At 42.9% G+C, this 27,389-nt stretch overlaps 2 protein-coding genes across 2 annotated transcripts; both read right to left on the bottom strand.

Annotated features, from left to right (window-relative positions):
- Positions 1-5,970: 5,970 nt before the first annotated feature.
- On the bottom strand, positions 5,971-16,824 carry LOC135371066 (ubiquitin carboxyl-terminal hydrolase 5-like). Its single transcript, XM_064605045.1, has 20 exons — positions 16,648-16,824; positions 16,094-16,219; positions 15,984-16,038; positions 15,775-15,896; positions 15,557-15,663; positions 15,227-15,462; positions 14,820-14,914; positions 14,509-14,702; positions 12,285-12,356; positions 12,144-12,228; positions 11,172-11,294; positions 10,905-11,058; positions 10,380-10,437; positions 10,178-10,300; positions 9,953-10,041; positions 9,543-9,659; positions 8,889-9,032; positions 8,673-8,806; positions 7,436-7,556; positions 5,971-6,797 (listed from the first exon to the last, which is right to left on the bottom strand). Exons 1-20 carry the CDS (start codon positions 16,753-16,755, stop codon positions 6,613-6,615), a joined length of 2,448 nt encoding a protein of 815 aa, XP_064461115.1. The 5' UTR covers positions 16,756-16,824; the 3' UTR covers positions 5,971-6,612.
- A 722-nt stretch (positions 16,825-17,546) lies between these two features.
- LOC135371065 (transmembrane GTPase Marf-like) lies at positions 17,547-26,119 on the bottom strand. Its single transcript, XM_064605044.1, has 17 exons — positions 26,016-26,119; positions 25,531-25,802; positions 24,830-24,956; positions 24,601-24,763; positions 24,041-24,162; positions 23,817-23,925; positions 23,632-23,739; positions 23,134-23,287; positions 22,354-22,424; positions 22,148-22,269; positions 21,809-22,040; positions 21,643-21,745; positions 21,070-21,293; positions 20,840-20,995; positions 19,346-19,542; positions 18,895-19,029; positions 17,547-18,344 (listed from the first exon to the last, which is right to left on the bottom strand). Exons 2-17 carry the CDS (start codon positions 25,760-25,762, stop codon positions 18,275-18,277), a joined length of 2,325 nt encoding a protein of 774 aa, XP_064461114.1. The 5' UTR covers positions 25,763-25,802; positions 26,016-26,119; the 3' UTR covers positions 17,547-18,274.
- Between the last annotated feature and the right edge of the window lie 1,270 nt (positions 26,120-27,389).

Raw genomic sequence — 27,389 nt, 5'->3', positions numbered from 1 at the left:
TGAGACCACTTGCCACCATCATTTTCCTTCTGAGGTGCTCATCACTAAATCATCCCACACTCTGAACATGTCATTGCTCTTCACTTACATTCTGTCTGTTTCACCAGCACTTTACAATGCCAACACAGGTGTTCACTGTTCATGAAAGATTTTTGAAATGAAAGTTTTTTCTTGCGGTTTTCAGCTTGCCTCATGAGAACAGCACACTGTTTCATTGTAAAAATAATCTTACTGTACATGTGCGTATAAGCATGTATGCCCTATGCTAAGCAAAAACATTAATACATATTCCTCATTAGCACTTGGGACATTTTTCTAAGGATCAGCAGAACACAACTGTGACGATGCTTGTTTTCGGGGCTTAATTAACTTAATTAACTCTTAGAAGCCGTTATCCTATGTGTGATATTCGATATTCGATTCGTATTCGAAAATTTCAATATTCGCACACCTCTAATTAAAAGTGAAGGTTTAGTACACATGCACGACACAATTGCTCTGCACCCCCGTTCTCATCAAACAAGTAGCTCAAGGCAAAATTCGGAAGCACAATCGTGCCCTAAAGCTTCCGGCAAAATTGGAAGTAGTTGGCGCCTTCAGTAACCTAACTACTGTAGTTAACTACTTAAAATAGTAGTTTAACTAGTAGTTGCCACTACATTTCTGCAAGTAGTTGATAACTACTTTTTAACTACAATCAGATAGTTTAACTAGTAGTTTAACTACATGTAGTTAACTACTGGCCATCACTGCTTTTCAATGTTCATCTGAAGAAAAAAAAATTCCCTCAATAATAAACTATCCAAAGCCTTCCCCAATGGCGGCAAAAGTTTCCAGAAGGTGATTGCCGAAAGTCCCACAATCCTCCGGCGAGAATGTCGCCAGTGAGGATTCTTTTTTTTTTCTTTCTTTTTTTTTTTCACTTTAGGTGAAACACCCTGTATGCTGACTGTGACCACATTTTTGAATAGTACTTGTACTCCACTGTACTGGGAAACGCTTCCCAGGAAATTAAGCAAATAATTCTCCGCCGATGCGAAACCCTCCGTTTTCAAAGGGGCGTGGTAGCCCGTTAACGCTTTTCCCTCACGAGGGAATTTCACTGAATCATTTTCTCACAAACGGGGCCCCGAAACGGTACCGCGTAGAGACGTGTTATTCACCGGTTGGGCAGTGTCAAGAGCGTTCGCAAACTGTTTTATCCGGAACGATCCACTAAAAATCCCTAATTATCCCTCTGGGTTTCCCCAACTTCCCCGAAAGCACTATTCTGCGGAATCTGAGATATGTTGAATTTATTTATTTATTTTTGATTACGTGTTAGATGTTGAAAGTGATTCGCATGTTCTACAAAGAGTTTTTTTTTTTTTTTTAAGAAATTGAACGAGCAGCGTACCTTTTATCTTTCCACTTCGTTCTATTCCACACCGTTAGAGTTCGTCGCACACAAGAAACCCATACAAAGCAAGCAAGTTTGTAGAAGAAAAGCAGTAAAACGGGGAGTAATTGCGGCTTTTAGTCCCCTAAATTGCAATTATACTCCCCGTTTTAGTCCCCTAACTCCGACATTTACCCCCCAAGACTGCAAATAGTCACCGAACTTCGCAAATGGCTTCGCTCGACAATCTACGTAAATATGTGCTCTTCGTGTATTTGATGGAACAAGGCTAACATAACTTGGATACCTCAACAATTTTCCATCCACACAGAGGAGGAAATAGTTCGCTGTTCTTTCTTACGAGAGTGCGCCCTATGAATGTCGCGAGAGTTTAGGACACTCGACATATCGTGGTTGACGGCATAATTCAAAATATTTTCATTAATGCACACGAATCATGTATTCGGGGCTGTTAGAAGAGAGCGTTAAATGCCGTACCGTGTGACATTCATTTAGTGCCATGCATCGACTCCCTAAGGGCACTGATCTTTGTGGCAACGCATTTATAGTCTCCAAAAGGACTAAAATTACCCCCTTTTCTTTTCTTTCTTAGAGTGTTTAAACTATACGAGTGAACGAACTATTACTGAAAGATTGTGCCGCCAAGGCTGTGTCGAATCAGTTCTCGATTGCAGTCCACCCGATTCATAATGATTATTGCTACCGGTCTATTATACTTCCCTTTCATTCATTCAATCGGGCGAGGCCATTTAAAAACAAAAAAAAACAAAAGGCTCAGATAAAGTGACCCGTATTCCATCACGTAACCGGGTCACAGTGAAAGCTGCCTAGGTCACGGCCGGCCCGTATACATATATCGGTCGAGTCGAAGAGGGGTTGCGGGTGGGAGTAGAGATCGACATGCAGGGAAACAATTTCACTGAAACACGTGCGGTCCCGATTCTTTTTGGGGCCGTGCTGACTGAATGTCGAACAGATGGCAAAGAACGGATCGTGGCCGTTGCGGGCAAAATCATTGGATGGTTCGAAACTGAACCTAGGATCCCCACGACACACACACACAGGACGGCACAGTGGCGCCTCTTGGTGGGGATCCCTGCTTCGGTTTCGGTTCTCTCACTTGCAGTAAAAACTGTCACGTTGGAATGAAAACGCGGCTTACTTGGAACACACGTCGCTTTTGTCATATGCATTATCAGGAAAGATGATAGCTGGGCAGCCGCTTACACGCGCAATGCCTTGATGCGCAATGCAATGCGCGGATACTGCCCGAGAATGTTCCCACGACATGGTTTGTTCAGTGAACACCAGGGGGCGACTCCCAAACTTCTCGGCACCAATATCAACATGTCACTTTCTAGTCTCTGGGAAACATACGGTCACGAGATGCCTAATTTGCACCGTGTCTGGCAACATTTCTCCGCGAAGTCGGATTTCCGTCTCGTCACCACAGGTGCTGGCAGTTTTTCAAACATGGGGCGGAGAGCGGAGACGCGCGCCGTTGCTAGCGGACAGACGCCGGACCTCCCGGGGACACTGCCTAGGTACTCTGGGAGAACACGAATTTAACAATGAAATTTTGCGAGATATTTAAAAAATTCGTGGATTGATTGACCGATCGATTGATTCGTGGAAAGCGTGTAATGTACGCTGACGTCATTTATATCTTTGGGTCTTTGAGCGACGTTGGTTTGGAATAGGAAATAAAACGAACATATAATTTATGTAGCAATCTGCGGCAGCACTTTAAAGGGGCAGTGAGCACGCGTGGCCCAAGGCGTACTCGGTGCAGGTAGACGGGTAGAAAATCTGGCGGACCGGTAATTAAAGGTTGAGGGAAACGCCTCAGGACGAGAGCCGCCCATATTTCGAACAGAGACTGTTCTTCTGGGGCGCCGTCCTCATCATTGGCATTGTATTTTGAACGGTTAGGGTCAACTGGGGTCAACTATTACTGGGTCAACTACTAGAGTCAATAAATAAGTTGATACTAGGGTCAACACATGCGTGGGTGGAAAAAATTGCGGAAAAATGGTGGACAACCTTAGTTGAGGAGCTGTGTTGGGTTGCGCAAGTGAGTTAGGTGAACGAATGGATCTCTGCGACGAAGTCGGATAGAAAGATACGAAGGTTGCGTGGTGTTGGGATAGACGGAGAAGTTACTCGACAGAGAGAACTCTCTACCAGTTAAATTACTGTGAAAAAAATGAAAGAAAAAGAGAAATGTAACGAAGCTACAAACCAAGTCACAGGTAATATGACATGCATGACAGGTAAGTTCCTGAGCTACTTTTGAGAAGCAACGAATTACTTTGAAGTTACTTGCTGTGCCTTTACAGCTGTGCCCTTGAATGTAAAAAATGGTCTATGATGTTAATAAAGAATTTTCAGGGAAGTAGAAGGCATTTTATTGTATTATTTTTGTACATTGCATATGTATGCATGTATCACCACAGCCAAATTCCATGCCGTGTCCTCATACACGCAGTGTACAGGTAATATAGGAGACACGGGTCCTACATCTCCTATAATAAATATATTGATCCTATACATCCTATAACTCCTGTGGTACCTGTATCACTTATATGTCCTACATCCAATAACATCATATGTATAGGATCAACATATATGACTTTTCAGTAGGGACATAACATACTTTCTAATTCTTGACCTCTTATTTAATTCAGATCTGCAACGGGCGGCGCGTGACGTTATGTGCAAGTAGTTTTATTCGTACGAAAACCACATTTGATATGACGAAAAAAGAGCGCCTTTATTGGCTTCATTGGCGAGGCATTTAATGGTTTTGATCTCGTAATAAGGTTCCTCAACAGAGCACAAAGCAATCCCAGTCGAGCCCCAGGTCACCTGCGTTCCTCCGCAAGAGCTGCTAGTTCTAGTGAGGATTTGCGCTAATAGTCATGTCGGGCTAACCTCGTCATATTTGCGGATTACTGCACGCTACACAAAGCATATCCATGTAATCTACATGCATAACCTATGTTTACAATTTATAAGTCGAAATTTGCGTTCCCTAATCTGGTCGCTCTCGATAATAAATCTAACCATGTCGTAAGCCTCCCCAAGACTGAAAATTTCATATTAGCTTTTCAACAATAACGAGACAACAAAAAGATAAAAACATGCAGTACTGCCATTTTTTTCCCAGCAGTTAAATATTTCTATAGATTTAACACCCCTAGCTAGAAGCATGCCTTCCAAGCAGTATGTGTTGCAAGCAAGCAGTATATCTGTTCCCACCAGAGTTGGGGAAATTACTTGTATTTTGCGATAAATTACCATTACACACTACAATTTTGTAAAGTAGTGCATCACATTACTCATTACTTTTTCATGCTCAGCGATGCATTTACTATCAAATGATGCCGTTACTTCTGCATTACATGTGGCGTTTGAAGTGTGCACTGTAAAAAGACGTGATTGGTCATTCACTGCGTTACCCCCCACGTCGCCAGCGAGAATAATTACCATTTCTTCAAAATCTCTACTTGTGAATGATTTCATCGACAGATGAAAGCACTCGAACTACAAAACGCGGAATGAAACGCTGGACAAACACGCTATGACAACCCTTACAGCACAACATGACAAAGTTCGCGAACATAGCGTGCTTTCGGTTATCGTTGTCAAGTGCGACTAGCGGAGTCTCGCAGCAGCGTCTCGACGTATTTCACCGGCATTCGCCTGGAGAACGAACACTAGCGGCGCTTCGGTCGGCGGAGCGGATTTTGCCTCCCGACCGTTGGCGACTGCGCGGTATTTGAGTACTACTTTCGCGCTTGCGCAAGGCAGTGGTAACATCAATATCGGCTCTACCGAGAGCTTGCATGACCGGCATACTAAAATTTTTGAAATTTTGCGTCGTTTGAATATCTCGTAACCACATCAGAGACATATTTGGGTAGAAAAAGTGCGCAAATTATGCTAGTAAATACAGTAATTGGGTTTTGGAACAGAATGAGGGTGCTTCTTCCGAATTTGAAGTCTGTTGCGATTAAATGTTTGTCAATTCCTATAAACTTTCCAGGCTCTTTCAGCAGGTGTAAAATGATTGTAGGCGGCAGACGGCATTCGCTGTTAGAGGAGAACACAAGATATCATATGTAATGCTGAGCCACAACAGTGCCTTAAATCCATGTTTATTTCCCCCCCCCCCCACATCATCCAAGAAAACAAAGTATTTCCCATTTCAAGCAGCCGCAGCAGAAGACCGGGGGCCCTAGTCATTACCAAGATGTAACGCATTACTTTCACGTCTTGTTCAAACCACGGATGAATATGAAAGCCAGTGCCCTATTGGGAGGCACTACGCGGCCTTATTTTTGTGAACGTGTTTCTGACCCAAAGAAATATTTACATGCAACTTTTCAGGCTGTATGTCACTTAGAGCTTCCTTCGAACTGTCTTCGAGCTTCCTACTTAGTATGGCCGTGCACCACCTCACTGTCGTTTTCATTTGCAGTACTTTTATCGGTATCCTGGTAAGCTATCTGACCGTCTAAGTTGAAGTAAAGGTTAAAAAAAAAAAAAAAAAAAGAAGAAGATTGCACTGTCATATAAACTTTACTTTATTCAAGCTCCAAATCTGTAGCCCATTCTAAGAAATGCAGATATTTTTGTCCCCGTTTAGCAGGAATTTGTTTCCTGCACCATCACACATATAAAAAGTAGCACTTTTCTCCTCCTCAGCAGAAGCTTTATATATGTACAGAAATGGTGGGAATAAGAGCATGACACAATGCCATAAATAATCAGGCCAGGAACGCACAACACTTCAATCCAATGCCGCTCAATCTTTTTTAACACAGCTCGATAGGCAGAGTCCAACCCAAAACCTCAGAAGCCCAAGACACATTTTTATAAAACAAAACAAAAAAACATTATATTTCGTTGTTTACAATGCTGTAGTTAGTCTCCTCATGTATCCCTCCTCTGCCAATGCCATGCGAAAGCCAGGCGTTCCGTATGATAATGTTACATTACACAAAGGTATCTCTGTAATTCCTGGAGCAAATAGGGTAGCAGTAACACTGAAAAAAGAAAAAGAAAATGCTGCTACTTCAAGTACGAGTGTCACGTCGTGAGGTTTAGTTCACTTTACTGAATGAACAATTATCCACTTCGTCTTTGGAGTGCCACAATCAAGTAGGCTGGTGATCTTTCTTGAGGCGCTTCTGAGGAGGAGTTGCTAGTCACGAGGACGCCGAGACCCTCCGGTACAGGTAGAGGTATGCGAGGTCCTTCGGCGGGCACTCCGACTCGGCAACCTTGTTGTCATTGTAGATCACCCATCTGCCTTCTTTCAAAATGTGGCACACGTAGTGGCCTACCATTGTAGAGGTACCCATATGGCTGATGAATGCAGCCAGCTGATACTCTGTTTTCGATGCCAAAAATGATGGTCTCATTGAACTGGCACTAGCAACAGCTACACATGTACTATATCCGCAAATAACTGTGACAGGGTGTTTCTGGAAGGATCGGCTACGGGAGGAGGAAGGCAATAGAGGTATGTCTGGAGGCAAGGCAGTCGAAATATGTTCCTTGTCTATGTTGAAATTTATTTATTTATTTATTTAATTTTCAATTTAATTTTAATGTATTCTCTTATTTATTTAAATGTGTCTGGTAGTCTGTCTTTTTGCAGAGAAGTGGGTGTGTTAGCCGTTTTAATCAGATACAGTTGAACTTCCCGGTGCCATAAAGACAGTCCAAGTTAGCCAGCATATATAACAAAAATTCAGATTTTCCCCAGGCCCTTTATTCTGCAGTCTGCGTCTGCGTCCTTTTCTACTAAGTTTTTCACACAAAGGCACAGTATGGTCCCTAACAGAGTACCTGGAACTGCATATATGCAGTACGGCCAGCAGTCACACTGCAGTTATTTTAGTTTTTGTAATGTAATAACATACACGATAGAAGATTTACCTCAGCACACAGGGCAAACACACACACACCTTATACAACCAAAGGAATTGTAATATACAATGAGTAGACGAGCAGACGGTTACTTACTTCCAGGTCCATCCTTAATGTTGGGACCAACTGGGACTTCCGCAGCAACTTCCATAGATGAGGAGTCCAACTCATTGGCATGACTGAAAATCCAGTCGATTGCACGCTCCACGTTATTGTCCTGCAAGAAGAAAAACACTCCACTTCTTTTTTCTCGTTTAGAAAGGTTTTATCAGTGTTTCTTTTTTCCTTCGACGCCTTCAACCTGACCAGTGACATCAACATTTAAGGGGTGCAGACGGCAACTTTGTTTGTTGGTCAAGTGGCCACCTTTTGAGCGACTGGCTGACAGATTTCCAAAACAACAGAATAGTGTAGACTTGTAGACTAGTGAAAAGTTCCAAAATTATTTCTCCTTGAAGAGGGTGCATATTGAATCATGGCAGTTGAAGAAAGGGCTCCAGCAGCGTGATTCCTCCCCATACCCTTTGACTGCCAATCAGAGATGGTATCAATTACACCTAGGGCCCTGTGTATTAGGGTAAAACCAGTTTTTACCCCCTCGATTTGCCTGATTAGGACACACACACACAAAAAAAAAAAAAAGAACATGACCAAGTGCCACTGCAAAACACTGAGCACCGGACATTCAGCACGGCTGTTCCGTGTCTTGTGTTAATCTAAACCGCGAGGAGCACTTTTTTAAAACTCTCCTCTCCACCCGAAAATCTACTTTTCCGCCCAATGTCACCCGATTTTATGGCTCCTGAAATAAAACCCGATTTCACTGTAGAGCTTTGAAGTGCAGAACATCTATCAACAGCATAGATGATCAGTTATAAGTGTGTAACTAACGATGGGGGAGGATATGAGTGAATCCTGCACAAAATTTATTAATTGTTATTAATTTATTTATTATTTTACTGGCTATTGCACAATCCTTAGAAAGAGATCCTAGAGGGAGGAGGGTTCACGGTCATCCTGCACCAGGCGCAAGTTGGTCTCAGGATGGTTAGTCAGTATGTGTTAGTTATAACCAGGGTTTGTGGTGATTACCCCTATCTGAGGTATTAAGAGGTAGGGGCAAAGATAGGGGACAAAGGGAAGTTATCTTAATATCTCGTGCCATTTATGAAATTTGGTTTTGCACTCAGTTTTGCTGCGCTCTGGTAAAAAATCATAATCGCTGAAAACTGGGAACCCTAGTTAAAATCGACTACCAATATGAAAGCATTACAAACCCTTTTGATTGCTTAGACAGAACGGCTCATCAGAAACACGGTCAAAGGGCACTTACTGTAGCTTTCAATGCTTTCGCAGACTGTTCCCGGGTAAACCCCATGGACATGACTGTCGCCAGTGCAGCTGGGTCCGCAATGAACGCCGTTTCGCTTTTCGATGCATTTGGAAGTATAAAAGGATCGCCAAAGTCTGTAATGCAGGGAAGAGAGAAATGCATTCGAGAGTCACACGTAAACAAACTAACAATGTTGGGAAGCTCCAGACCAACTACCTGCATCACCGATGTGCTCCATGACCCAAGCTGTGGCAGCTTCGATTCCAGAGTTTTCAGTAAAGTAGACCGCCTTCTTACAAGCTTCAATTGGGAAACCCATGTCACACAGATGAGCAACTACAGCTTCATCCAGTTCCACAGCTGTAAGGTTAACACTTTAGCTCAATGTAAAATAATAACAGACACACAAGAATGAAGCACAGACCAGGACAGCCCATGGTGGGCTTCCATGAATCGTCACTTTCCAAAATGAGGTACCACCACCCCATAAGGAAGAGCTCTAATCAAAAATTCAGCGTAATTTGAAAACACTTTGAGCGCCATTAAAAAAAAAAACCTGATGCCCGCAACATATTTTAACAACAAGGGTGAAATGGTTGAAACACTGGATGATGGTGAGAGAACATAGAAACAATGTCGCATAAAACGTATGAGTACAATGCAAGAAGTCTGGCTAAATTATCCAGTATATGACTGTGTGCAGAGTGATTACAAACAATCCCTCCTATGAAGAACTGGTACAAGATGACATATTGGTACTGCTAGCTTGTGTTCTACAACTCAGGATTGTCAGTGATAAGGCACGTGTTGAAAAACAAGGTCCTTAAAACAGGCTTTGTGCAGTGCCACTAAGGATCATTAGTGACTTACTTTGTGTTGAGCCTTCATGTGTGGTCTTCACTTCAGGCAAGATTTCTTCTCCTGTCTGAAGGCCGTGCCCACGAAACGAACTCAGGTCCAACTCATGAGGCATGATCACCGACACATCTGGAAAACAATAACGTTGGAAAGAGTTTGTAAGATGTTTTGAAGCGTTATTAGTTAAGCCATTTAAAAAGATAAATAAAAGAAAAAGTGGCGTGCACAGAGATACTCCTTCATTTAATTTTTTTAGCAATTTAAAAAAATAAATAAATAAAGTGGCCTGCACAGAGATACTCCTTCATTTAATTTTTTAAAATACCATACTATTTTGCACGTACACAAATACCGCGTATACAAATGCTACCACCACAAGAGCATTGCACGAAAGTCTCTGCAACAGATTTTGCAGGACCTACCGAGCTTTTTGGGCACCCAGTTTTCACCAATGGCAAACTTCTTCAGCTGTATCATCAGGTAGTCTGGAAATGTCTGCAGACGAGTTGTCCTGAACAGATATAATGTCGCATTGATGCAAAAGAACGTTGCAGAACCTTGTCTTTGTTTACGCATTTCTCCAATGCATATCTTTTACTGCACAATGTTGCCGGAAGCAATGCGAGACGTAAGAACTTGATGCTTACTTCTGTGCTGTGACCTTCTTGTTGACTGCTGTACTATAAAAATCTTCAACAAGCTCCGCGGCACCAAACGCATCCAAACACGCCGACAAGGGGATCTGTGATCTCACGACTGCGTCTGGATCTCTAACGGAAGAGAAACAAAGTGTGCTAGTACAGCTTTGGAATCGTTCAGCTTGCAACTACTTATCTAATCTTATCTTACATTCTCTCTCCTTTCTTCTGCAGTTCCGCCCTCTGGAGTTCAAAAGCGTCCACTTCACCTGCGCGGCAAGGAAACAAACAAGATTCAGGAATTAGCAATGGGTCATCACAGGCCTCGAGTAGTAGATTAGTGTTTCTGCATACAGTAGTATATAGCTGTGCAGACAGCTGGCAAGAGACCTGGGAGACCGCCGGGCGGGAGTGATAGCATCTGTCGGTCGCGGAGAAGTCTGAGATCGGCTTGTGGAATGCTGTTTCTGGTTAGCGTTGTTTGTATAGCATGAATTTAGTGTTTATTGCTTATTTACCCGATTTTTACCCCTCAAAATTAGAGAAAAATAAAACTTCAGGCTCTACTTATTAAGGCTTATGTGGTGGAAAGCAACAAGATAATGCAATACAATACAGATCTACAAAGGCAGTCACGCCTCTTATGCCTAGGTAGGAATGACACAAGCAGTCAGTGAAAATAGGGAAGCTAAAAGCCCTGTCACTAACACTGCTCGCTTTTTAAACGAGGGCTTACTTTTGTTCAAAGCAGAGTGCAGAGGAACAGGCAGTGGAAGAAGGCAATCTGTTCGCTTGTTGTACTGCACCATTCCCGACACCATGCACTGGATCCTCTCCTCGATTTCAAATTTGAAGCATTCTGCCGGGTTTAACTGGCCTCTACAATTCCTCTACAATGGAGAAACTTCATGTTGAGAAAAGGCCTATCAAGCACTGTAACAATACGGTTGTGCAAAGCAGATATACTGTCCTTATCTCGTGCTGTGATGCTGTGTGCACTCACCTCAACAAGGTTTAAAAAGTGCAGAAAGTACTCTTGAGCATCTTGCTGCCTTTTCGTAGAGAACTCCGGGTGGCCTTTGCCTATCAGAGTCTTGAACATCATGGGCTTGATGCCTGGCTGTTCCTGGATTGATACCGGTAGAGTTTAAGGAAAGGCGAGTTTGTGACGGCGATACTGAAATTGTTCAACTAAACTTTTTCATCCAAAATATTCAAGTGGCTGAGCATGACTCATGGTTACTGACTGACCGTCTGCAATGGCACGGTTCAGCAAGATATGTAAACCTTGTGTTTTAGGGCTAAACACAGCAAACCCAGTTTTTTCAGCGATGCAAATAGACACGTAAAAAGAGGTTTTACCCTAAAACATGGGGCACTAACAATACAGTACCTAAAGTGTTGGTACAGGTACAAACGGCAACGGCGTTACGTGCACAAACAAACATCTTGCAGTAATACAGCCTGGGGTACAAGGTGAGGGAGTGCTTTCTTAGGGTATGGCACGTGGCACATTTACACAACCACTCAAAAAACTACAACATCCCTGTTCATGCAACTTGCAGAACGGTTCATGCAACTTGCAGAATGGAGGAGGGCAGTGGAGGAAGAGTCAATGAGCTCTGGTGCAATCAATCACATGGAATCAAGCACATACCTCTCTTTGTTCCCAAAGGGGAGAGCACAAAACAGAGCAGACGACACGGACAAGCTCGTCATCTGCTGCGTTTTGTGCTCCCCCTTTTGGAATATGGATCCATACCAACACGCCCATCTTTCAACTTTCAGCATGTAACTCTCTAACTGCCAGCTAGGTGTACTACCATTACACTACCATTGCCATTACTCTGACAATGCACTTTCATCGACGAACAAAGGCCTTGTTCAAGCAGACGCAATATGCATTCCCTCCCAATTTACATACAGACAAACAAACCGAACGTAATGCTGACGCACACTACCAAAGGCAACATACCTCATCCTCACTGGACGCTTTGCTGCCATCGTGGGTCGGCGCCTTTGAGTATTCACCAGATAGGAGCCCTACAGCAAGTTTGGACCTGAAGCGGAATGCAAATCAGCATGGAACCGACACTAAAAAAGGACCTCCACTTACATTTGCACTGAGAAATCCTGCGTTGGATCAGCTGGAGCATTATCGAACATGCTGTCAGATTCATCGTAGTACCTGGAATGCCGATAAACATTGATAACTACAGTGCAAGGCTCTTTATCCTGCATACTGGATACAATCCATTTCCTACTGTGGGAGCACGGTGGGACAACAGCTTTTCCGCACTATATCCATATCCTCCCTATATGCAAGTTCACTATATTGAGGTACCTTCATAATACATGCACAGGCTACAGGGCATTCCTACCCAACTAAGATGCACCAAGATTTAAAAAGCATGGAGCACTATACGCGAATGAAACCAACTAAATTACTCTAGTAGTCATGTATCCTACTTGTCAGTATTTGTTAAATTGCATCTAATTAGTTTTGTAGTGACTTTTAAGTAGGGGTGTGCGGATCAGAATATTCAGAAGTCGAACTGAATATCAAATCGAATTGGGGGCAAAAATGCCGAATACCGAATCGAATGTTCGTGCAAAGTTTACAATCAGTGCCCTTTGCACCAAAGGTGTGCCATTTGTAGCCCATGAGTTTAGTGTAGTTTTTCTGGCCTCAACTGTCTCAAGCAAGATACACAATCCTTCTGTGGGAAGCCTCTAGACTATAAATTTGCATGATAGTGTTTTCCACCTTTCAGGTTAGTTGACACTTACTGGGGTAATTATACCTTGATTTCAAAATTTGATGTCAGACAGTGACATGTTACACAGATGAGGCTGCAGTTTTTTCTGAACATCCACAGGTCACTTGTGAAACAAACAAATTGGAGTTCTCCCTCAGCTTTGCCATGAACATCCTTTAAATTATTTAGTGGAGTGCGTATGTTTCGCCTCGTGGAGTTGCATTGCTGAAATTTTGAAAGTAAGGGATGCCTTGAAGTCTTGAAGATACCCTTTTTGTTCTTGAGCTTATTAAGGGCAACCTGCTAGACATAAAATCAAACCCCCCCCCACTGGCACCTCTAAAGTGCACGTAAAAAAGCGGGGTGGGTGGGCAAAGTATACACAATTAACTTGGGCTAACGTTATCTTAAGCTAAACAACGACGGTCCGCCCGTGTGGGTTCTGCTGCAGTGGCAATTTCGTAAAGCAGGCTTCACCTCATGCTGGGAAGCATCAGGTGAAGCCCACTTTCGTGCTGGTGTCGTTCATATTCGGGGAAGAGACGAATATTCAGAAAACCGATTATCGGATATTCGATTCGAGTGATTAGTATTCGATTTGAATTCAAGAACTCGAATACTTGATAAACAGTCGACCGAATTGTTCTCAACGAAGTACGCTTTGTGTGGTCTTTTCTTTTTTGATGGTCTAAGAAGAAAGTTCGGGAGTTACAGAAAGCTACCGTGTGACAACATGCCCAGTGACCACATCACAAGCACAGGCACACCAGGCCAAAATGTTGCATTCCATGCACAAATATCTGCAAGTTTCTTAAAATAACCTGGTTTCGGGGCGACGTGCCTGATCGAAGAACAATTTTATTTTCTACACTAAAATCGCTAAAAACCCCAGTGCAGGGCAACACTTAAAAAGACAACACAGGACACACCACTGAACTGACAAACCAATACTTTATTTTTATTGCTCAGCTCTAGCTGCCTATATTTGGTTTCCCCTCTCCCCTTCTTCTTGTTTCTATTTTGTTGACTGGTTGTTTCCTTTTGTTGTGTATGTTTCTCCCATCAATCCTTGCTGATATGCCCCCTCGAGACAGATCGTTCTATACTAGAAGATAGGTAAACCTTTGTTAGCTCAGTGCTGCTGTGTCTTGTGTGGTCTTCTTAACTGTTGCCCTGCACAGGGGTTTTTAGCGATTTTAATGCAAAACCAAACAGCCCAATTTCTAATACTGTTTAAATTTGTCAGTTCAGTGCTCTTTCTTGTGTCATCTTTTTAAGTGTTGCTCCGCAACGGGGTTTTTAGCGATTTCAATGCAGAACCAAACAGCCCAATTTTTAACATTGTTCAATTTTCCAGACACAGACACACAGTGAAAAATTAAAACCTTTCTACAGCGTGTGATGCAGTCATAGGTCGGCGAAATCATGATCGCAATGCCTTATCAAAGCCTGATGATTGCGATCATGAGTGTGATCATGAAGCACTGGCAAGTCTGCCGCGATCGTGACTGCGCCGACCCATGGATGCAGTGCAGGTGGTCTTCCAAAATAAACGTGTTATCAAAAAAGCAGGTAGCTTACTTCTTCTGGAATTCTGGTATGGAGAAGACAACTTGCATAACTGAGTTCAAGTAGCAAGAGTTTCCCATATTGGCGAGGCCCGTGTACGAAGGACCGTAAAGGGGCTTCAGCTTGTGACCAGACTCTTGAATGACAGCCCATTCTCCAACTCTCTGGTTCATGTCGATTTCCAGCTCTACCATCGACTTGTCAGTCTACAAAAGGACATACGTGGTTGTAAAAATTTTAAAAATTCGAACGGAAAGTCGTAATTCGTAGTGTGAATCTTTTTGCCAATGCTTTCTGAACACCTTCCACATTACAGAACTAACCTTGTGCATATTGGCTATCTGTATACCAAAGTGTTCAAGGTGCTTTGTCAGATTGGAGTCCAAAACCATGTCATCTTCATCGTAGGAATATACGTCTATATGCCGAGGAATGAAGAACATTATAAATATACTCGTTGTGCATCTCGGACGCAGCAAAAGACTACACAGTGAAAATCCTGGGCATGGGGGAAAAACACAGAGAGATGACACGAATACAACAGCTTGCCTGCGTCTACACAATTTTACCTAGTAAAAGACGAGTTCTACAAATTTTGAAATGTTTTCAAAAGGAGAGTCAGTAATGTAGAGCCAACTAAAGCCAACTTTCAGTCATCCGCGTAATATCCACGAAAGCTAATAAACTAAAGACTAACTATAATAAACTAAAGCTAATAAACTAAACATACCTGCTCCGTCTGGGTTTATCGTTCCAAGCTTCACGACCAAAGGGTACCCCGTCTGCTTGAAGTGATGTAAAGCATGATTGTTCCCACCACTGCCATCAAAGAACTTGCGACCACACATTATTGCACCGTCTGTTAGGTTCATCCACAGGTTCTCTGTCAAGTTGCACATTTCACACCTCCAACCGTGTGGAGGGACCCTGACGCCATTGTCAAGTTGCTTTAGTGTCTTGCTGTGCCTGAAGAAAATTTTGGGAAGAGCATGTATGAAACAAGGCCGGGGTATACGCTTCTTTTGCATTTACACAGCACAAGCGAGTTTGAACGACCTACTTTGAAACTGCTCTCTTTTCTCCATCCCATGTTCCAACGAGAGCCTGCTGTTCATTTATGTGGCTTGCAGAGTCTGCAGACAAAACTGTGGAGACTGAAAGCTGAACCTAAAAGTTCAAGCGTTCCAAAAGCTGTTATACACAGCAGAGAGAATTCCGTCGCGGTCAGCGTCCGTTACAACTATCATGTAAGTGTGTACATTATAGCATGTTCCTTACCACTTCCGGAAGCTCAGGGTTTGGGAGTGGTATAACTTCAAAACGAGGAAGTATGACCAAAGAATTATGGTGTTTGTACTCATACTGGTTCTTTCGGTTCACTTCAAAACCACCTTCCAAACCTGAAAGTTTGATAGCGTAAAACAATTTTTACGGGCGTAATCAAAAGCCGTTCAGCGGCATGTTACATTGCTCCTTCGGTCGCTTACCGATAGCCAACCTCTTGGGCGCACTTCTGTCAACCACCTCTTCAGTGACTTCAATCTGCAGGAAGACAGAGTGAGAACAATGACACACAGTAACCAACTTTGAGACATACCTTTTTCTTTATCGTTTTCAGATGAAGAAAAACGGCGTTTCCTGTTCTTGCATAGTGGCGTTCAACATGTTTTCGTCCAAAGCCGAGAAAGCTGTTTAGACAGACGTAAAGACCACCTTCTGATTCCTGTAAAACGAACTCCCTCAAACAGACAGCACAAATGAGCTCCGAAAATATGCTATCTTCGTCGTTACCGACATGGATACCGTCGGATATAGCTCTGCCAATAGCTCTTTTCTACAGAAATATGCATATTGTAAGAAAGTACACCATTTCATTTTGTGACACAGCAAAAAACCGAGGCGCTTTTAAGAGCATGCCGCACAAGGAATGAGGCAAATTGTACACAGCGGGCATCAACGCTGTAAACAACAGCACTACAAACATTCAACCGCATGATTTACACTATTACTTTAATAATTCCAGTCATTCAACCTTGAATTTGGACGACAACAAACCGCGCAATGCGAAGCGCTGGTCGTCAACAGTATCCAATCCCTCACGAAATAGTGGAGACAAGTTTGTGAATTGCAGGAAGATTAATTTGTACGTGCCGGTGTGTCGAAGGAGAAGACGCATTCGTCTTTATATATCTTTTCGCCATTCAGAGGGGTCCGAATTCTAGAAAAGTGCGGCGCGAGTTGCTCACAGAAGGCGGCCATGATGCTTATTTAGCACATCCAGCGTGAAACAACGTGGCCAGATGAAACTGGGTGTGAGACAAATGCAGCCGACACTCGATTGCTCTCAATGTCGAGTGGATTCTATGACAATGACCTCCCTCAAGGACACAGAGTTCCGAAGGAACGAGCGACTAGAACCTCAGAACCTTTCCGGGGGAGGGGCGGCCGCCCTGGGCGCCTGAAACGTAAGCTCATGCGCCTGAAAAAAATCGGATTTCCTGAAACTATCTATTGTAATAGAGGTCTATGCTGGGTTCATGAGCTTTTCAGCACATAAGATGAAACAATAAAACAGAATGCCTTTTATATATGGTGTTATCCAGGGATTTTCCCAGCAATCCCCCAAAGATCATGCATCCCCAACCTTCCCCCCTCCCAATTAAAAAAAAAAAAAAAAGGAAAGAGAGGGAGGAAAGAGAGAAAAACGAAAAGCAAGAAAGAAGGCCAGGAAGGCGGAAAAGAAAAACAAAAACAAAAACAGGAAAAATCCTGAAAAGTCAACGGAATATGGGTGTCACAGCATGATTTTTTTTTCAAAGCGAATCTTCAAATATTCGTCAAAGAACTATTGGTAAGTGCTTCAGCACACAACCAATCCCTTGTAAGGATGTAGAAGATTTTTTTACCGCTTGGACCCCACGGTAGGAGATACACCAGCGTCGTAGCTTCACGTCAATGGCAAACGCCCAACCTGTGTTTCCCGTTGCAACGTACAGCACGTTCGCTGGGAGCTTGGACACTCAAGTGTAAAAGGACAGTACAAGCTAGAGTATTACAGAAACATTCTTTATTTACTAATTAGACCTACAGCAACAAAATAAACATCTCACCTAATACGCTGCTTCCATCATACACAAACAAAGAATATCTTTTTACAGCAGACCTAATGACCGCCTGTCTATAGTCACGAGCTGATGCGACGCATTTTGTCAAACGCATGCAGGACTGCACAACATAAAAGTAAAATGCAAGCTTTAACTGCAGTAGACAACCAAAGAAATAGGGGAGAAGCATAATATCCCCCAACACTGTGTTTGAAACACTCAATGAGTAATACATCCAAATCAGGAAAAATAGCAGAACGTAAACGTCGTAGAGTGAAAGAGGGAGGCAGGTAGGAAAAACATCTGTAAATATGACCACTGCCTCTCGGTCCTACGCATGCAATTGTAATCCGCGCTAGTTGTTCACAGAGTACATCTACATATATCAGATTATGGTACCCATTAGAAAAGTCAGCCATCCTGAATGAATTTTGTTCCAGTTTCAATGCTCCTCGCAAAGCCCTCTAAACGTGCAAACGACAACGGAATTTTGAGAAATGCTAAAGAGACCTAGTGTGTAGAATGGTCAGAGAGAGAGAAAGAGAGAGAATAAAGAAAGGAGAAGTATTCACAAAACTGCTGTATACAAATAAGTAAGCAGAAAAGCAGTCGTAGTTTCACTTCAAGGTGTGCACGTCCACCAAGCAGGTCTTCATCTGAATGGTCACGATCCACTACTGGTCATATTGCAGATACTGCTGTGAAAATGTTTCCAGCTCACTAATCAGGTAGCCAGCCTTGTTTCTGCAAAGAATAGTTTGAGCTGTCAGTGCAACATTACAAAAAACATTCCTTACTGGGTACAGAATAACTTTCTGATAATGCTTTTGTTTGTTATTGTTTGTTTGTTTGTAATACTTCTGGCGATTGACTCGCCATGGAAGGAGGGACATACAAATGCAAGAATAAGAACTGTGCGCACATTCCAGCACCATTATAAACATAACAGAGTACTACAACAACAACAACAAAAATAAAAAGAAAGCAAGAAGGAAAACGCTATGCCAACAAGCATGAATCTGTACTCAATATATATATATATATATATATAGGTATTCAATAAAGATCAGAAGCGGAGACGGTGTTTCTGCAGGACAAGGAATAAAAGGGGGACTTTATTAAAAACTAAGAGGAAGTATTCAAAAAAAAAAAAAAAAGAAACCTCATGAACCATTAAAAAAACGACAGAGAGAGAAAACGACAGGCGCATTGCGCTTCTTGCCAAGGGTTCTCGAGCATGTGTTATTGTCCTGCAATTGCAAACAGTAAGTAGCCACAAGTTTCAAAACAATACCTTAGTATCCTGGCATTGGTTGCAGCGTCCTCCATTTTGCCGATCTCCTGATCCAACTTTTTAACCTCCTCATCCATCTCACTTACAACCTCATCCACAAGGTGACCGAGTCGTGCAAAAGTGCTCGACAGCTCCCTGCAGCAACAGAGTAAAGAATATGATGCCGAACTACACGCACTGTACAGTACTAGCTGCAGTGTATGGTTCCAGAGAGACAGACCAAGAGAGCGGACAGCTCTAGCACAGTTGTGGTCTGTCTTGAAAGCTGTTACAAAACAGCAGCACACACATGCCCTCCTTTTTGATATCCTCTGGCAACAAGAACAGACATACTCTGCTGAGTTTACAATGCCTCGTCTATAGGAACACAAAGGAGGCAGCAAATGCATAGACATGCATTCCAGTCGATCATCCTGGCTTTGATTTATAATGTAACATGTGGCACACTTACTGCTGGACTTGATGGCTACAATTAGCACTGGTGAGGTCAACAATCAGACGAAGCTTCCTTGTAGCATGCTGCACGTACTGCTTCTTGAACGATCGTTCCTTGGCTTTGTTTGTCCACAGCATACGCTCCATGCAGTACAGTGCGCCATACAGTCCAAAAGTTACGGCGATGACCTTCCAGCCAACAGTTCGAATCATCTGAACAACAGAAGAGGAAAAGCGTAGCACGTGTTATAAGCATATTTCGAATGTTCTCTCTGGCTCTTGGACATGCCATTGCTCGCTCACACACTCACCGCACTACCACCATGCACGCACGAAACAGAGACTGCAAAAAAGAAACTACCATTCCAGTGTACCTATTAAAAAGAGTGATCGAACAGCTGACATCATTGCTTTAAGAGCTTTGCGAGATCACTCATTTTCTAAAAAGGGTGGTGCAAGCATGAAAAAAGGATGTCAAAGTGTCGTCATGTTGGCATTTCACGGGCGCTGAAAGGATCATTCTCCTTGTTGGTTCTTTTTATTATTATTTTTTAGTTCCTTGTTAGCGCAGCGAAGCAACCTGTGGCTATGAGCAGCATGCAGATGTGGACAGGTGGAGAGAGGACAGCAGGAAGGAGGGGGAGACAGGGGGTTTAGTATGAGTCCTGGGCCGACTTCATGGGAATGGGAACTGTGACGACATTCGTCTGGAAAATCTGCTAGAAAACCCATGGGAAAACCCCAGACAGCACAGCCGACGTGGGGACTCGAAGACTCGTCACCTCCCACTCTTGGTGTGGAAAGCAGTGCCACTATGCCGCGGGAGTTGACCTCCTTGTTGTTCTCTCTTGTGCCCGTTCAGAAGCGAGCACAAATAGAATTGTGTTTGAAAATGTTTTGTAAGAATATTGGGGGAATGAGTTTAATCTTGTATGGTGATATGTAAAGTGTGTGCAATTTGAAGAATGTATTACAGAAACACAAAACACAACAAAAATGTCAAGTATAGTTACATACCACCCCGTGATGCGCGATATAAGGCCAGACATTGTGGGGGAAAAACAACATCAAAGCGGAAGCTTATGCCCTTCTGCAGGGTAACTTCAAAATTTGGTAGGAGTCCTTGAGAAAATTTGATGTTAGAGACATGCACTCCCCACTCTCTCATACTGCGATAGCACCGGCGGTTAGAGCAAATCACAAAAACTGAGTCCGTATCTGAACACGGTAACAGTTTGTTACAAGCAGAACTATGTACGCTTACTCCATTCTATAAGAGGGGACACCTTGCACTTCACAATGGCACATTGAAAGATCACATAAAAAAATGGCGTGCTTCAAACACGAAAGGTCACACACAGAACAAATTCTGAATCACAAAATGGATATGACAGTCATGATGCATCAGAGCAAGATCACAGCATGTGGTGCTAAAACAGAGCAATGCTATCTTCATCTGCCAACCCAATGCCTATACAACATGTAGGAAGGAAGTTACAAAAACACTCACAAAGCCACAAATGGCCAGGGTACCAACAGCTGTCTGCGAGGACGGTGATACAACAGCCAGCTTGTGTACCATAGCTAAGTAATCTGCAGGAGGGTTGATCAGTGTCTTGATGTCATTGCTCGGAGTTTGAGGCGTGCTGGCAACGGGTCTCGGCACCTGATATGAACGCGAGACAGCAGGTAAGTACATCAAAAAGAGCATCAAATACGCAAAGAAGCTTCGTCACTTACTGAAGGTGAATAAGAGCCACCAAGGGCAGCTCTTGCACGGTGCGGCCCGAGGAAGAACCTCACCAAGTTAACCATACCGAGAGAGAAACGGAACTCAAGGTCCTCTTGGAAGTCACAGCATAGGCTCTCGCAGTTGAGGCGGTACAGAACTTCAAAATTATGACGGGGAAGAACATTGAGCATTTGAGGATGATGCTCAGGTGAAATGAGAGATGACATTCGTCCTGAGGAAAGAGAGGAAAAAAAACGGGGCTCTGTGGCTTGAGGATTGTTACAGATGGAAGAGTACGAGGGGTTTGGAATGGGTTTGTGGTGGGCGAGGGTAAGGTTTTTTCGGAATAAACAGTTGATCGTTGATCCCCAAGCGTTTGTTCTTCAACAAGGATACGTACTGACGACCACACTACACCAAGATTATGGCCTTGTGTTTCAGGATTAAACCCTACAAAACTACAAATACTTCTAAAAGAAGTATGTACCAACTTCTAAAAGACACATACTTCTGACCATATCATGTGACATCGTCTGCATTGTTTTAGTGTGTGTTGTATCGCTTCTTTTAGAAGTACTTACCAATCATTTCTTTCTGAGCGCCTTCCACAGACATCTGCAAGGTGTTTGACAGCCGACCACGAAGATTGCTTCCAAGTCCTCTCTCAACATATGTGTGGAGCTCCTACAAGGGATACGCACAGACACACACAAGACACTAAGACTGCTGGGAACTGCGGAAACACACCTTCTTGTACACACTGAGCACGAGGGCGTCGGGGTGGAATGGCCTCTCGAACTCGTTCACGAGACTTTCCAGACGACGGATCTCTTCGTTGAGGGCAGCAGCAACTTGCTGCTCAACTTGCTCTACCAGCTGGCTGATGCGATGTTTCACTTCTTCTGTTAGAAGCTGCAGCTGTTGTTGTGTGAACTCCATTCTCTCCCAGTGTTCCATCCTGTGAGTCTGCTTCTGCAACCTGTGAAGCAAAATCCAAGCATTGCATTCTTTTACATGCGTCCGGCAGGCAAAGTAGCAGGGTACTCCGAGCGAGAATGAAATGGCAACCTCAGAAACTATACTTACTTCAGTTGACTTGCATGTTCATGAACTTTTTGCATGATGGCTTTCAGCTCCCCTGTGATCTTTTTCCCCCTTTGAGTGTGCTGTTCAAACTTCGTTTTGACAGCCGATTTTGATAGGCACTCCTAAAGACGAGCAAACAACGTGGGTGATAAATTAACGATACATTATAGCAATGAAGGCATAAAATTATATTTTCCGCTCTGTACCTCAAATTTTCGTTCAAAATCTTGGAATTCGAAGTACCGCCCTTGAAATCCTTCAGCAAGTCCTGCTCCAGCTATGAAGAGAATAGTACCTCTTTTTTCGAAAGCTCTTCATGGAATAACAGGAAGAATAAAGCAACTCAAGCTGGACTCTTATCTGCTAAGGAATACTTGTTTCTCCTGGCATAGCTTGAGGGTAACAGGTGGAATTACACAGGGTGGCTCAACCAACCTGCACCAAGGTTTTAAAAAGACAAGAGTTCTCTACATGAATTTTAAAAAATGACTGAATGTTGCTAGGGGTCGAATATCATAGTTGAGAATAGCATAGTTGAGAATTTGTTTCATTCTCCCTCATTATTAATTAGATAAGGCTAATTAGTGGGCTTACGTAATACTGACTTACGGGCCAAGGTGGCTGGTTCAAGGATATAAAGCACTCAGTCTTTCTTTTTCGAAACTTTGGTGCATGCTGGCTGGCATGGCCTGCACTCTGTCCGATAACAGAGGGTCTTATTTCTGAGCTAGAACTACCTCTGTGCACAATACGATACAAAAAGACATCAAGCTCGGTGTAACCATTATGTGTAGCCACAATTTCCCCTTTGCAAAGCCCAGCCACCAATTTTTGTTAACTAACTGGACTAACTTTGTGGATTCTCAAGATCTGGTGAGTCGAGCAGTGACTCACACTAAACTCACAAAGCTGAAATTTCAACAGTAGCCACACTCCTTATGCTCTAGAACACTCCGCATAATACATAAGCTAAAATATTCACATACAGTGCTGTGGAAGTCCCTGTTGCTTCCTCAACCGAGCATTCAACACCTCTTTCGCTGACACAAAGAATACTCTGTCTTCAGCCTGCTGCCTATTTGTGACATGTAGTTCATCAACCAGGAATGCTAAATTCCTTTCGAGGTGTTGCTTTCGAACCTAAAATCAAGGAAATAAAGCTTTGATTATATCTTGTGTCAGTAGAGATATCAACAATGTCTGAACCGTGCAGAAAAATGTCTACAACCGAAAATGCAACTTGTTGTCAGCATTTTATGATAACTAGATAATGTATGTCTCTAACTCAAACAATGCCACTGATGCACCTTCAGATGTGCTTTGTCCTTCTCTGCTTTACACACTTGTCAGTAGTGCACAAGGAAACTGCAAATTGTGTAAAGCTTCTGCCAGAAGAGGACTTTTTCCCTAGAAGACTCAGTGTTTTCCAGAGCTTTGCAATGTTCGAGTTATAAATGCTGGAAATTATGTCATTTTTTCCGTACCTTTTCTATTATTTCAGGTTCAGAGGCTGACGCATCCCATCTGTTATTCAGGATGAAAATGTTTGGCTTCGAAAGACGTTCGCTGACTTTATGAAAAAAGTTTTTCTCCTGGAAATAATGGCAGTGCGATGATGTGATGCCAATACTATACTATAACCAAGCAATTTTAAGCTAAATTTGCTCACAGTGACCATCAGAGTGGATTCTGCATTCGCCACAAGCACGAAGACGTCTGCATTAAGGCAGTGCTTATCAATCCATAAGTCAAGGTTGGGGGAAACATCGATTCCAGGACTGAAAGAAATCGTTATAAATGCAGGAACGGACATGAAGTGTGGTCAGTTAAGGAAAGGAAGCAAGTTGGAGAAGCACATAAGAAAACGCTCAGCAATTGAAGTCTGTGGCATACCTGTCAACAAGAACCACGTCATCCTTAAGGAGGTTGCACTTGTCCTTGGGCCAGAATATTCTTACCAAGGTGCTCTCTCCAAGAGACTCCGAGTTCAGTGCATTTCCTAGTTGTGACACAGACTGCAAGCACACAAGAAAGAAACGACTGTTTGAGCCCCATAAATTATTCATCTTTATTGTTTTGAATTTTATTAATTTATTACATGTTTACTCGTATTATTATTTTTATTTATTCATTTATTATATTTACTTTATTAATTACATTTTATTACTCTGATTGATTTATTTATCATTCATAGTTCAATGAAACCTGCCCCGGACACCCTTGCCAGAGAGGGCGGCAGGCCCTGGGAGGTTGGTTGGACAGTATAAAGCGGGAATTAAGAGAATTTGAATTTACAATCTCGGCAGCGAGGGAGGTGCTTCCCGTTTACCCTGTCTGGCCTGGAGATTGCAGCCCGTCAAATTTTATAGCCTTTGAGCACTGCAAATACGTGTGTAAACAATCGCAAAGCGCAAATACACGAGCATGTACGTAAAACACAAAAATATCCGCACCTGCACATTCTTCCGTTCGTTGGAGTCTTCCGTAATAAGATAGGCCTCAGAGTCATCAGACCCCTCCACCTGAAGGAAACAGTTTGTCGTGTGTCCGAGTCCAGCGGGAAGAATTTTGTCTTGTAACATGGAGTTGATAACTGTACTTTTCCCATTACTTGTCCTGCGATAATGAAAGATGGAATTGCACTGCCATTCAGTGTGGTAGCGGTGCAAGACAATGTGTTACCTTCCAAAGAAAACGACTTTCATGTGATCGCGTGCTAAGACATCCCTTATGCCTGCTACCTTGTCACGAAATTTCTCAACAGCGGTGCAGTCCTGGGACGCCAACACTTCCATGCCAGAATTGAGGGCTAAATGAAGACACAACAAAAGACACAAGACATGTTTAAAAAAGCATGATGACGAGAAGGTAAGACTATGCAGAAACAGATTTCAACTGCGAAACGGCTTCAGCTATGTTTATTGTGGATCTGACTGCCAGAAGGCTAGTCTCCCAAATCCCAAGATGGAAGGGGACCGCATTTGAAGTAACATTGAGTGACTCGTGACTGACATACATACATACAGGGTCTCCAAACTAGCATGTGTGAAGTCTCTTAAAAAGTTTCTCTATGAAAAGACTCCCCTCTGTTGGAGAGGTCCACAAGATATTCAGCTTAGAATTCACTTTGGTGACTTTTAACTTAATTTCGCTGGAATTAAAACCAAATTAATGTAATTTATCAATTAAATTAATGTACCTTAACTCAATATAATATAACGCGGTCAATTTAAATTTTGACTCTTAATTAACTTGGAAAAAATTGTCAAAGAAAATCAAGTCAAGCTTGTTATGCATGTTACATTGTACGAAGACTGTACTTACGAAGAATGGTACTTTCAGGTACGAAGATGTGTTGAAGGAGAGGAAAACAGATACTGTACCTTGGAGGAATCCATAACTCTCCTCAACATATCCTTGGATACCCACGAAAACGTCGTTGATACGCTTTTTGGCCGACACGAATATTTTCAACGGTGAGATTGTGAGGTCTGCCAGCTGGCGAGTGTCTTTAGGCAAGCCGGCAACCCTTGGGGGCGAACCAGAGCCCTGTTGACTCGGAGGGCTTGGATCCAGCGGGCTCAACGACACAGACCGGCTGATCGAGCCGGACATACTACTGTCCAGCGCGAATGTATTGCACGTGACCGACACCCTGTTACAGAATTAGCAACAACTGTATAAAATTCGTTTATGTATACATCCCAAAAAGAACACTTCTGTAAATGCGTATTTCAAGAAACTGTCCTTATGTTAGCAAATGGAACGAACTTACACCGTGCACTAAAATTAGATGAATACAACTAAATACGGCAAGGCGCTGTCTCACTGAATTAAAATACCTGCAATTAAAATGCAAATAACTTACAAGTGTTGTCCTTCGTGAGTTCGTGAGGTTCAATCTCACATGTACGCTGCCATTTTTAATCACTCCGCCATCTGGTGGAAAGCGACTGTAGACAGAAATAGTTTCGGTTTCGCTTTTCACACATCTTGTGTGTTGCCATACCTTTAGACAAATGTTTGTTTTTCCTTTTTTCCCTTTCACTTCTATCGTGCCATTTTCGTATGCAAGAATGTTTCTGAATGTGGGGGCACACTTCTATAAATTGGGAGGGACAAAATACACCTGCCAAACGATAGAAGCAATTCATCAATGAAGGGCAAAAATAAACGGCAAAAATAAACGGGACAATTTAAACGCTCGCCTAATACTTCTACACGAGAGGCACAAAAGTAACAAGTTCTACGCTAAACACAGACGTAGTGGTTGCAGGGAAAAGAGCATACTTTTATTTTTCAGCGTAGTTTCCAGCTGAATGGAACGATGGTATTGATGATGCTTCCTCCAGTTATTTGATTCCTTTGATTCCTGGAGAGAAGGACGTTTTTTGTCTGTGACGTGGAGGGGTGACCATGAGGGTGATAATGAAAGATGACGAGGACAGGCTAACAATGAAACCACATTTATTGGACGCCAGTGCGACAGTGCGAGTTTGCCCTCGACAAGAAGTTCCGCGACCGCATCCGCGCTAGATGGCATAGGTGCACCCACATACGCAACCGCACGGGTATTGAGTATATTCGCACATCCGCAGTCCGCGTAAATGCGGGAAAAAATCAGCAAAGTGTTGACGAAAGTGTCCCCTTACAAACGTTTTCATTATTCAGCATGCAAGCCACTCAGGAACATTGTATCATCCAGAATTCCAGATCATCCAGAAAATGATGACAGACATCGACACCATTACAGTCGAACCCCGTTAATGTGACCACGACCGTTATCGCAGATATTGGTCATAAAGCAAATTGTCATATTAACGAACAGTATACGACACGCATCAAAGAAACCCCATGTGTAACACAAGGTTGTGCTATTATTTATTGCAAAACAAAGAGACATTGTGAAGAACGCCTTACGTTTTATTTGCGTCTGCTAAGTGTCTGCTTAGTTAAATTCAGTTAGTGAATTAGTTAGCTACTTAGTTAGTTTTTCCAATTATATTGCTCGTGCGACCTAGTTCGACCAACGAGTATCATTCGTTGAAGTGACGGCGCTGGTAACATCGAGGCAAGAGCGTTTGCCAAGCATTTGTGCAAAAAAAAAAAAAAAAAAAGGATAAAAGAAAATCCTGGTTATTGCCGGATAGGCGAATTGCCATATCAACAAGGAGGACTTCTATCGGGAGGGAATGGTTCCGGAGCAAAATGGTCATAGAGCGAGGATGTCAAATTAATGAGT

Source organism: Ornithodoros turicata, chromosome 10, assembly GCF_037126465.1.
Source record: "Ornithodoros turicata isolate Travis chromosome 10, ASM3712646v1, whole genome shotgun sequence".
Lineage (NCBI taxonomy): Eukaryota > Metazoa > Arthropoda > Arachnida > Ixodida > Argasidae > Ornithodoros > Ornithodoros turicata.
This window is presented reverse-complemented; position numbering and strand designations above follow the sequence as displayed.

Coding starts and splice junctions, on each gene's coding strand:
- LOC135371066 (XM_064605045.1), bottom strand. CDS start 16,755: ATGGCCGCCTTCTGTGAGCAACTCGCGCCGCACTTTTCTAGAATTCGG. Junction 10,301..10,379: donor CAGAAGAAAGGAGAGAGAAT/GTAAGATAAGAT, acceptor CTCTTCCGTTAG/AGATCCAGACGCAGTCGTGA. Junction 8,807..8,888: donor GGAGCACATCGGTGATGCAG/GTAGTTGGTCTG, acceptor CCTGCATTACAG/ACTTTGGCGATCCTTTTATA.
- LOC135371065 (XM_064605044.1), bottom strand. CDS start 25,762: ATGTCCGGCTCGATCAGCCGGTCTGTGTCGTTGAGCCCGCTGGATCCA. Junction 20,996..21,069: donor GTGGCTCTTATTCACCTTCA/GTAAGTGACGAA, acceptor CGTTCATATCAG/GTGCCGAGACCCGTTGCCAG. Junction 19,030..19,345: donor TGTAGCCATCAAGTCCAGCA/GTAAGTGTGCCA, acceptor CTGTTGCTGCAG/GGAGCTGTCGAGCACTTTTG.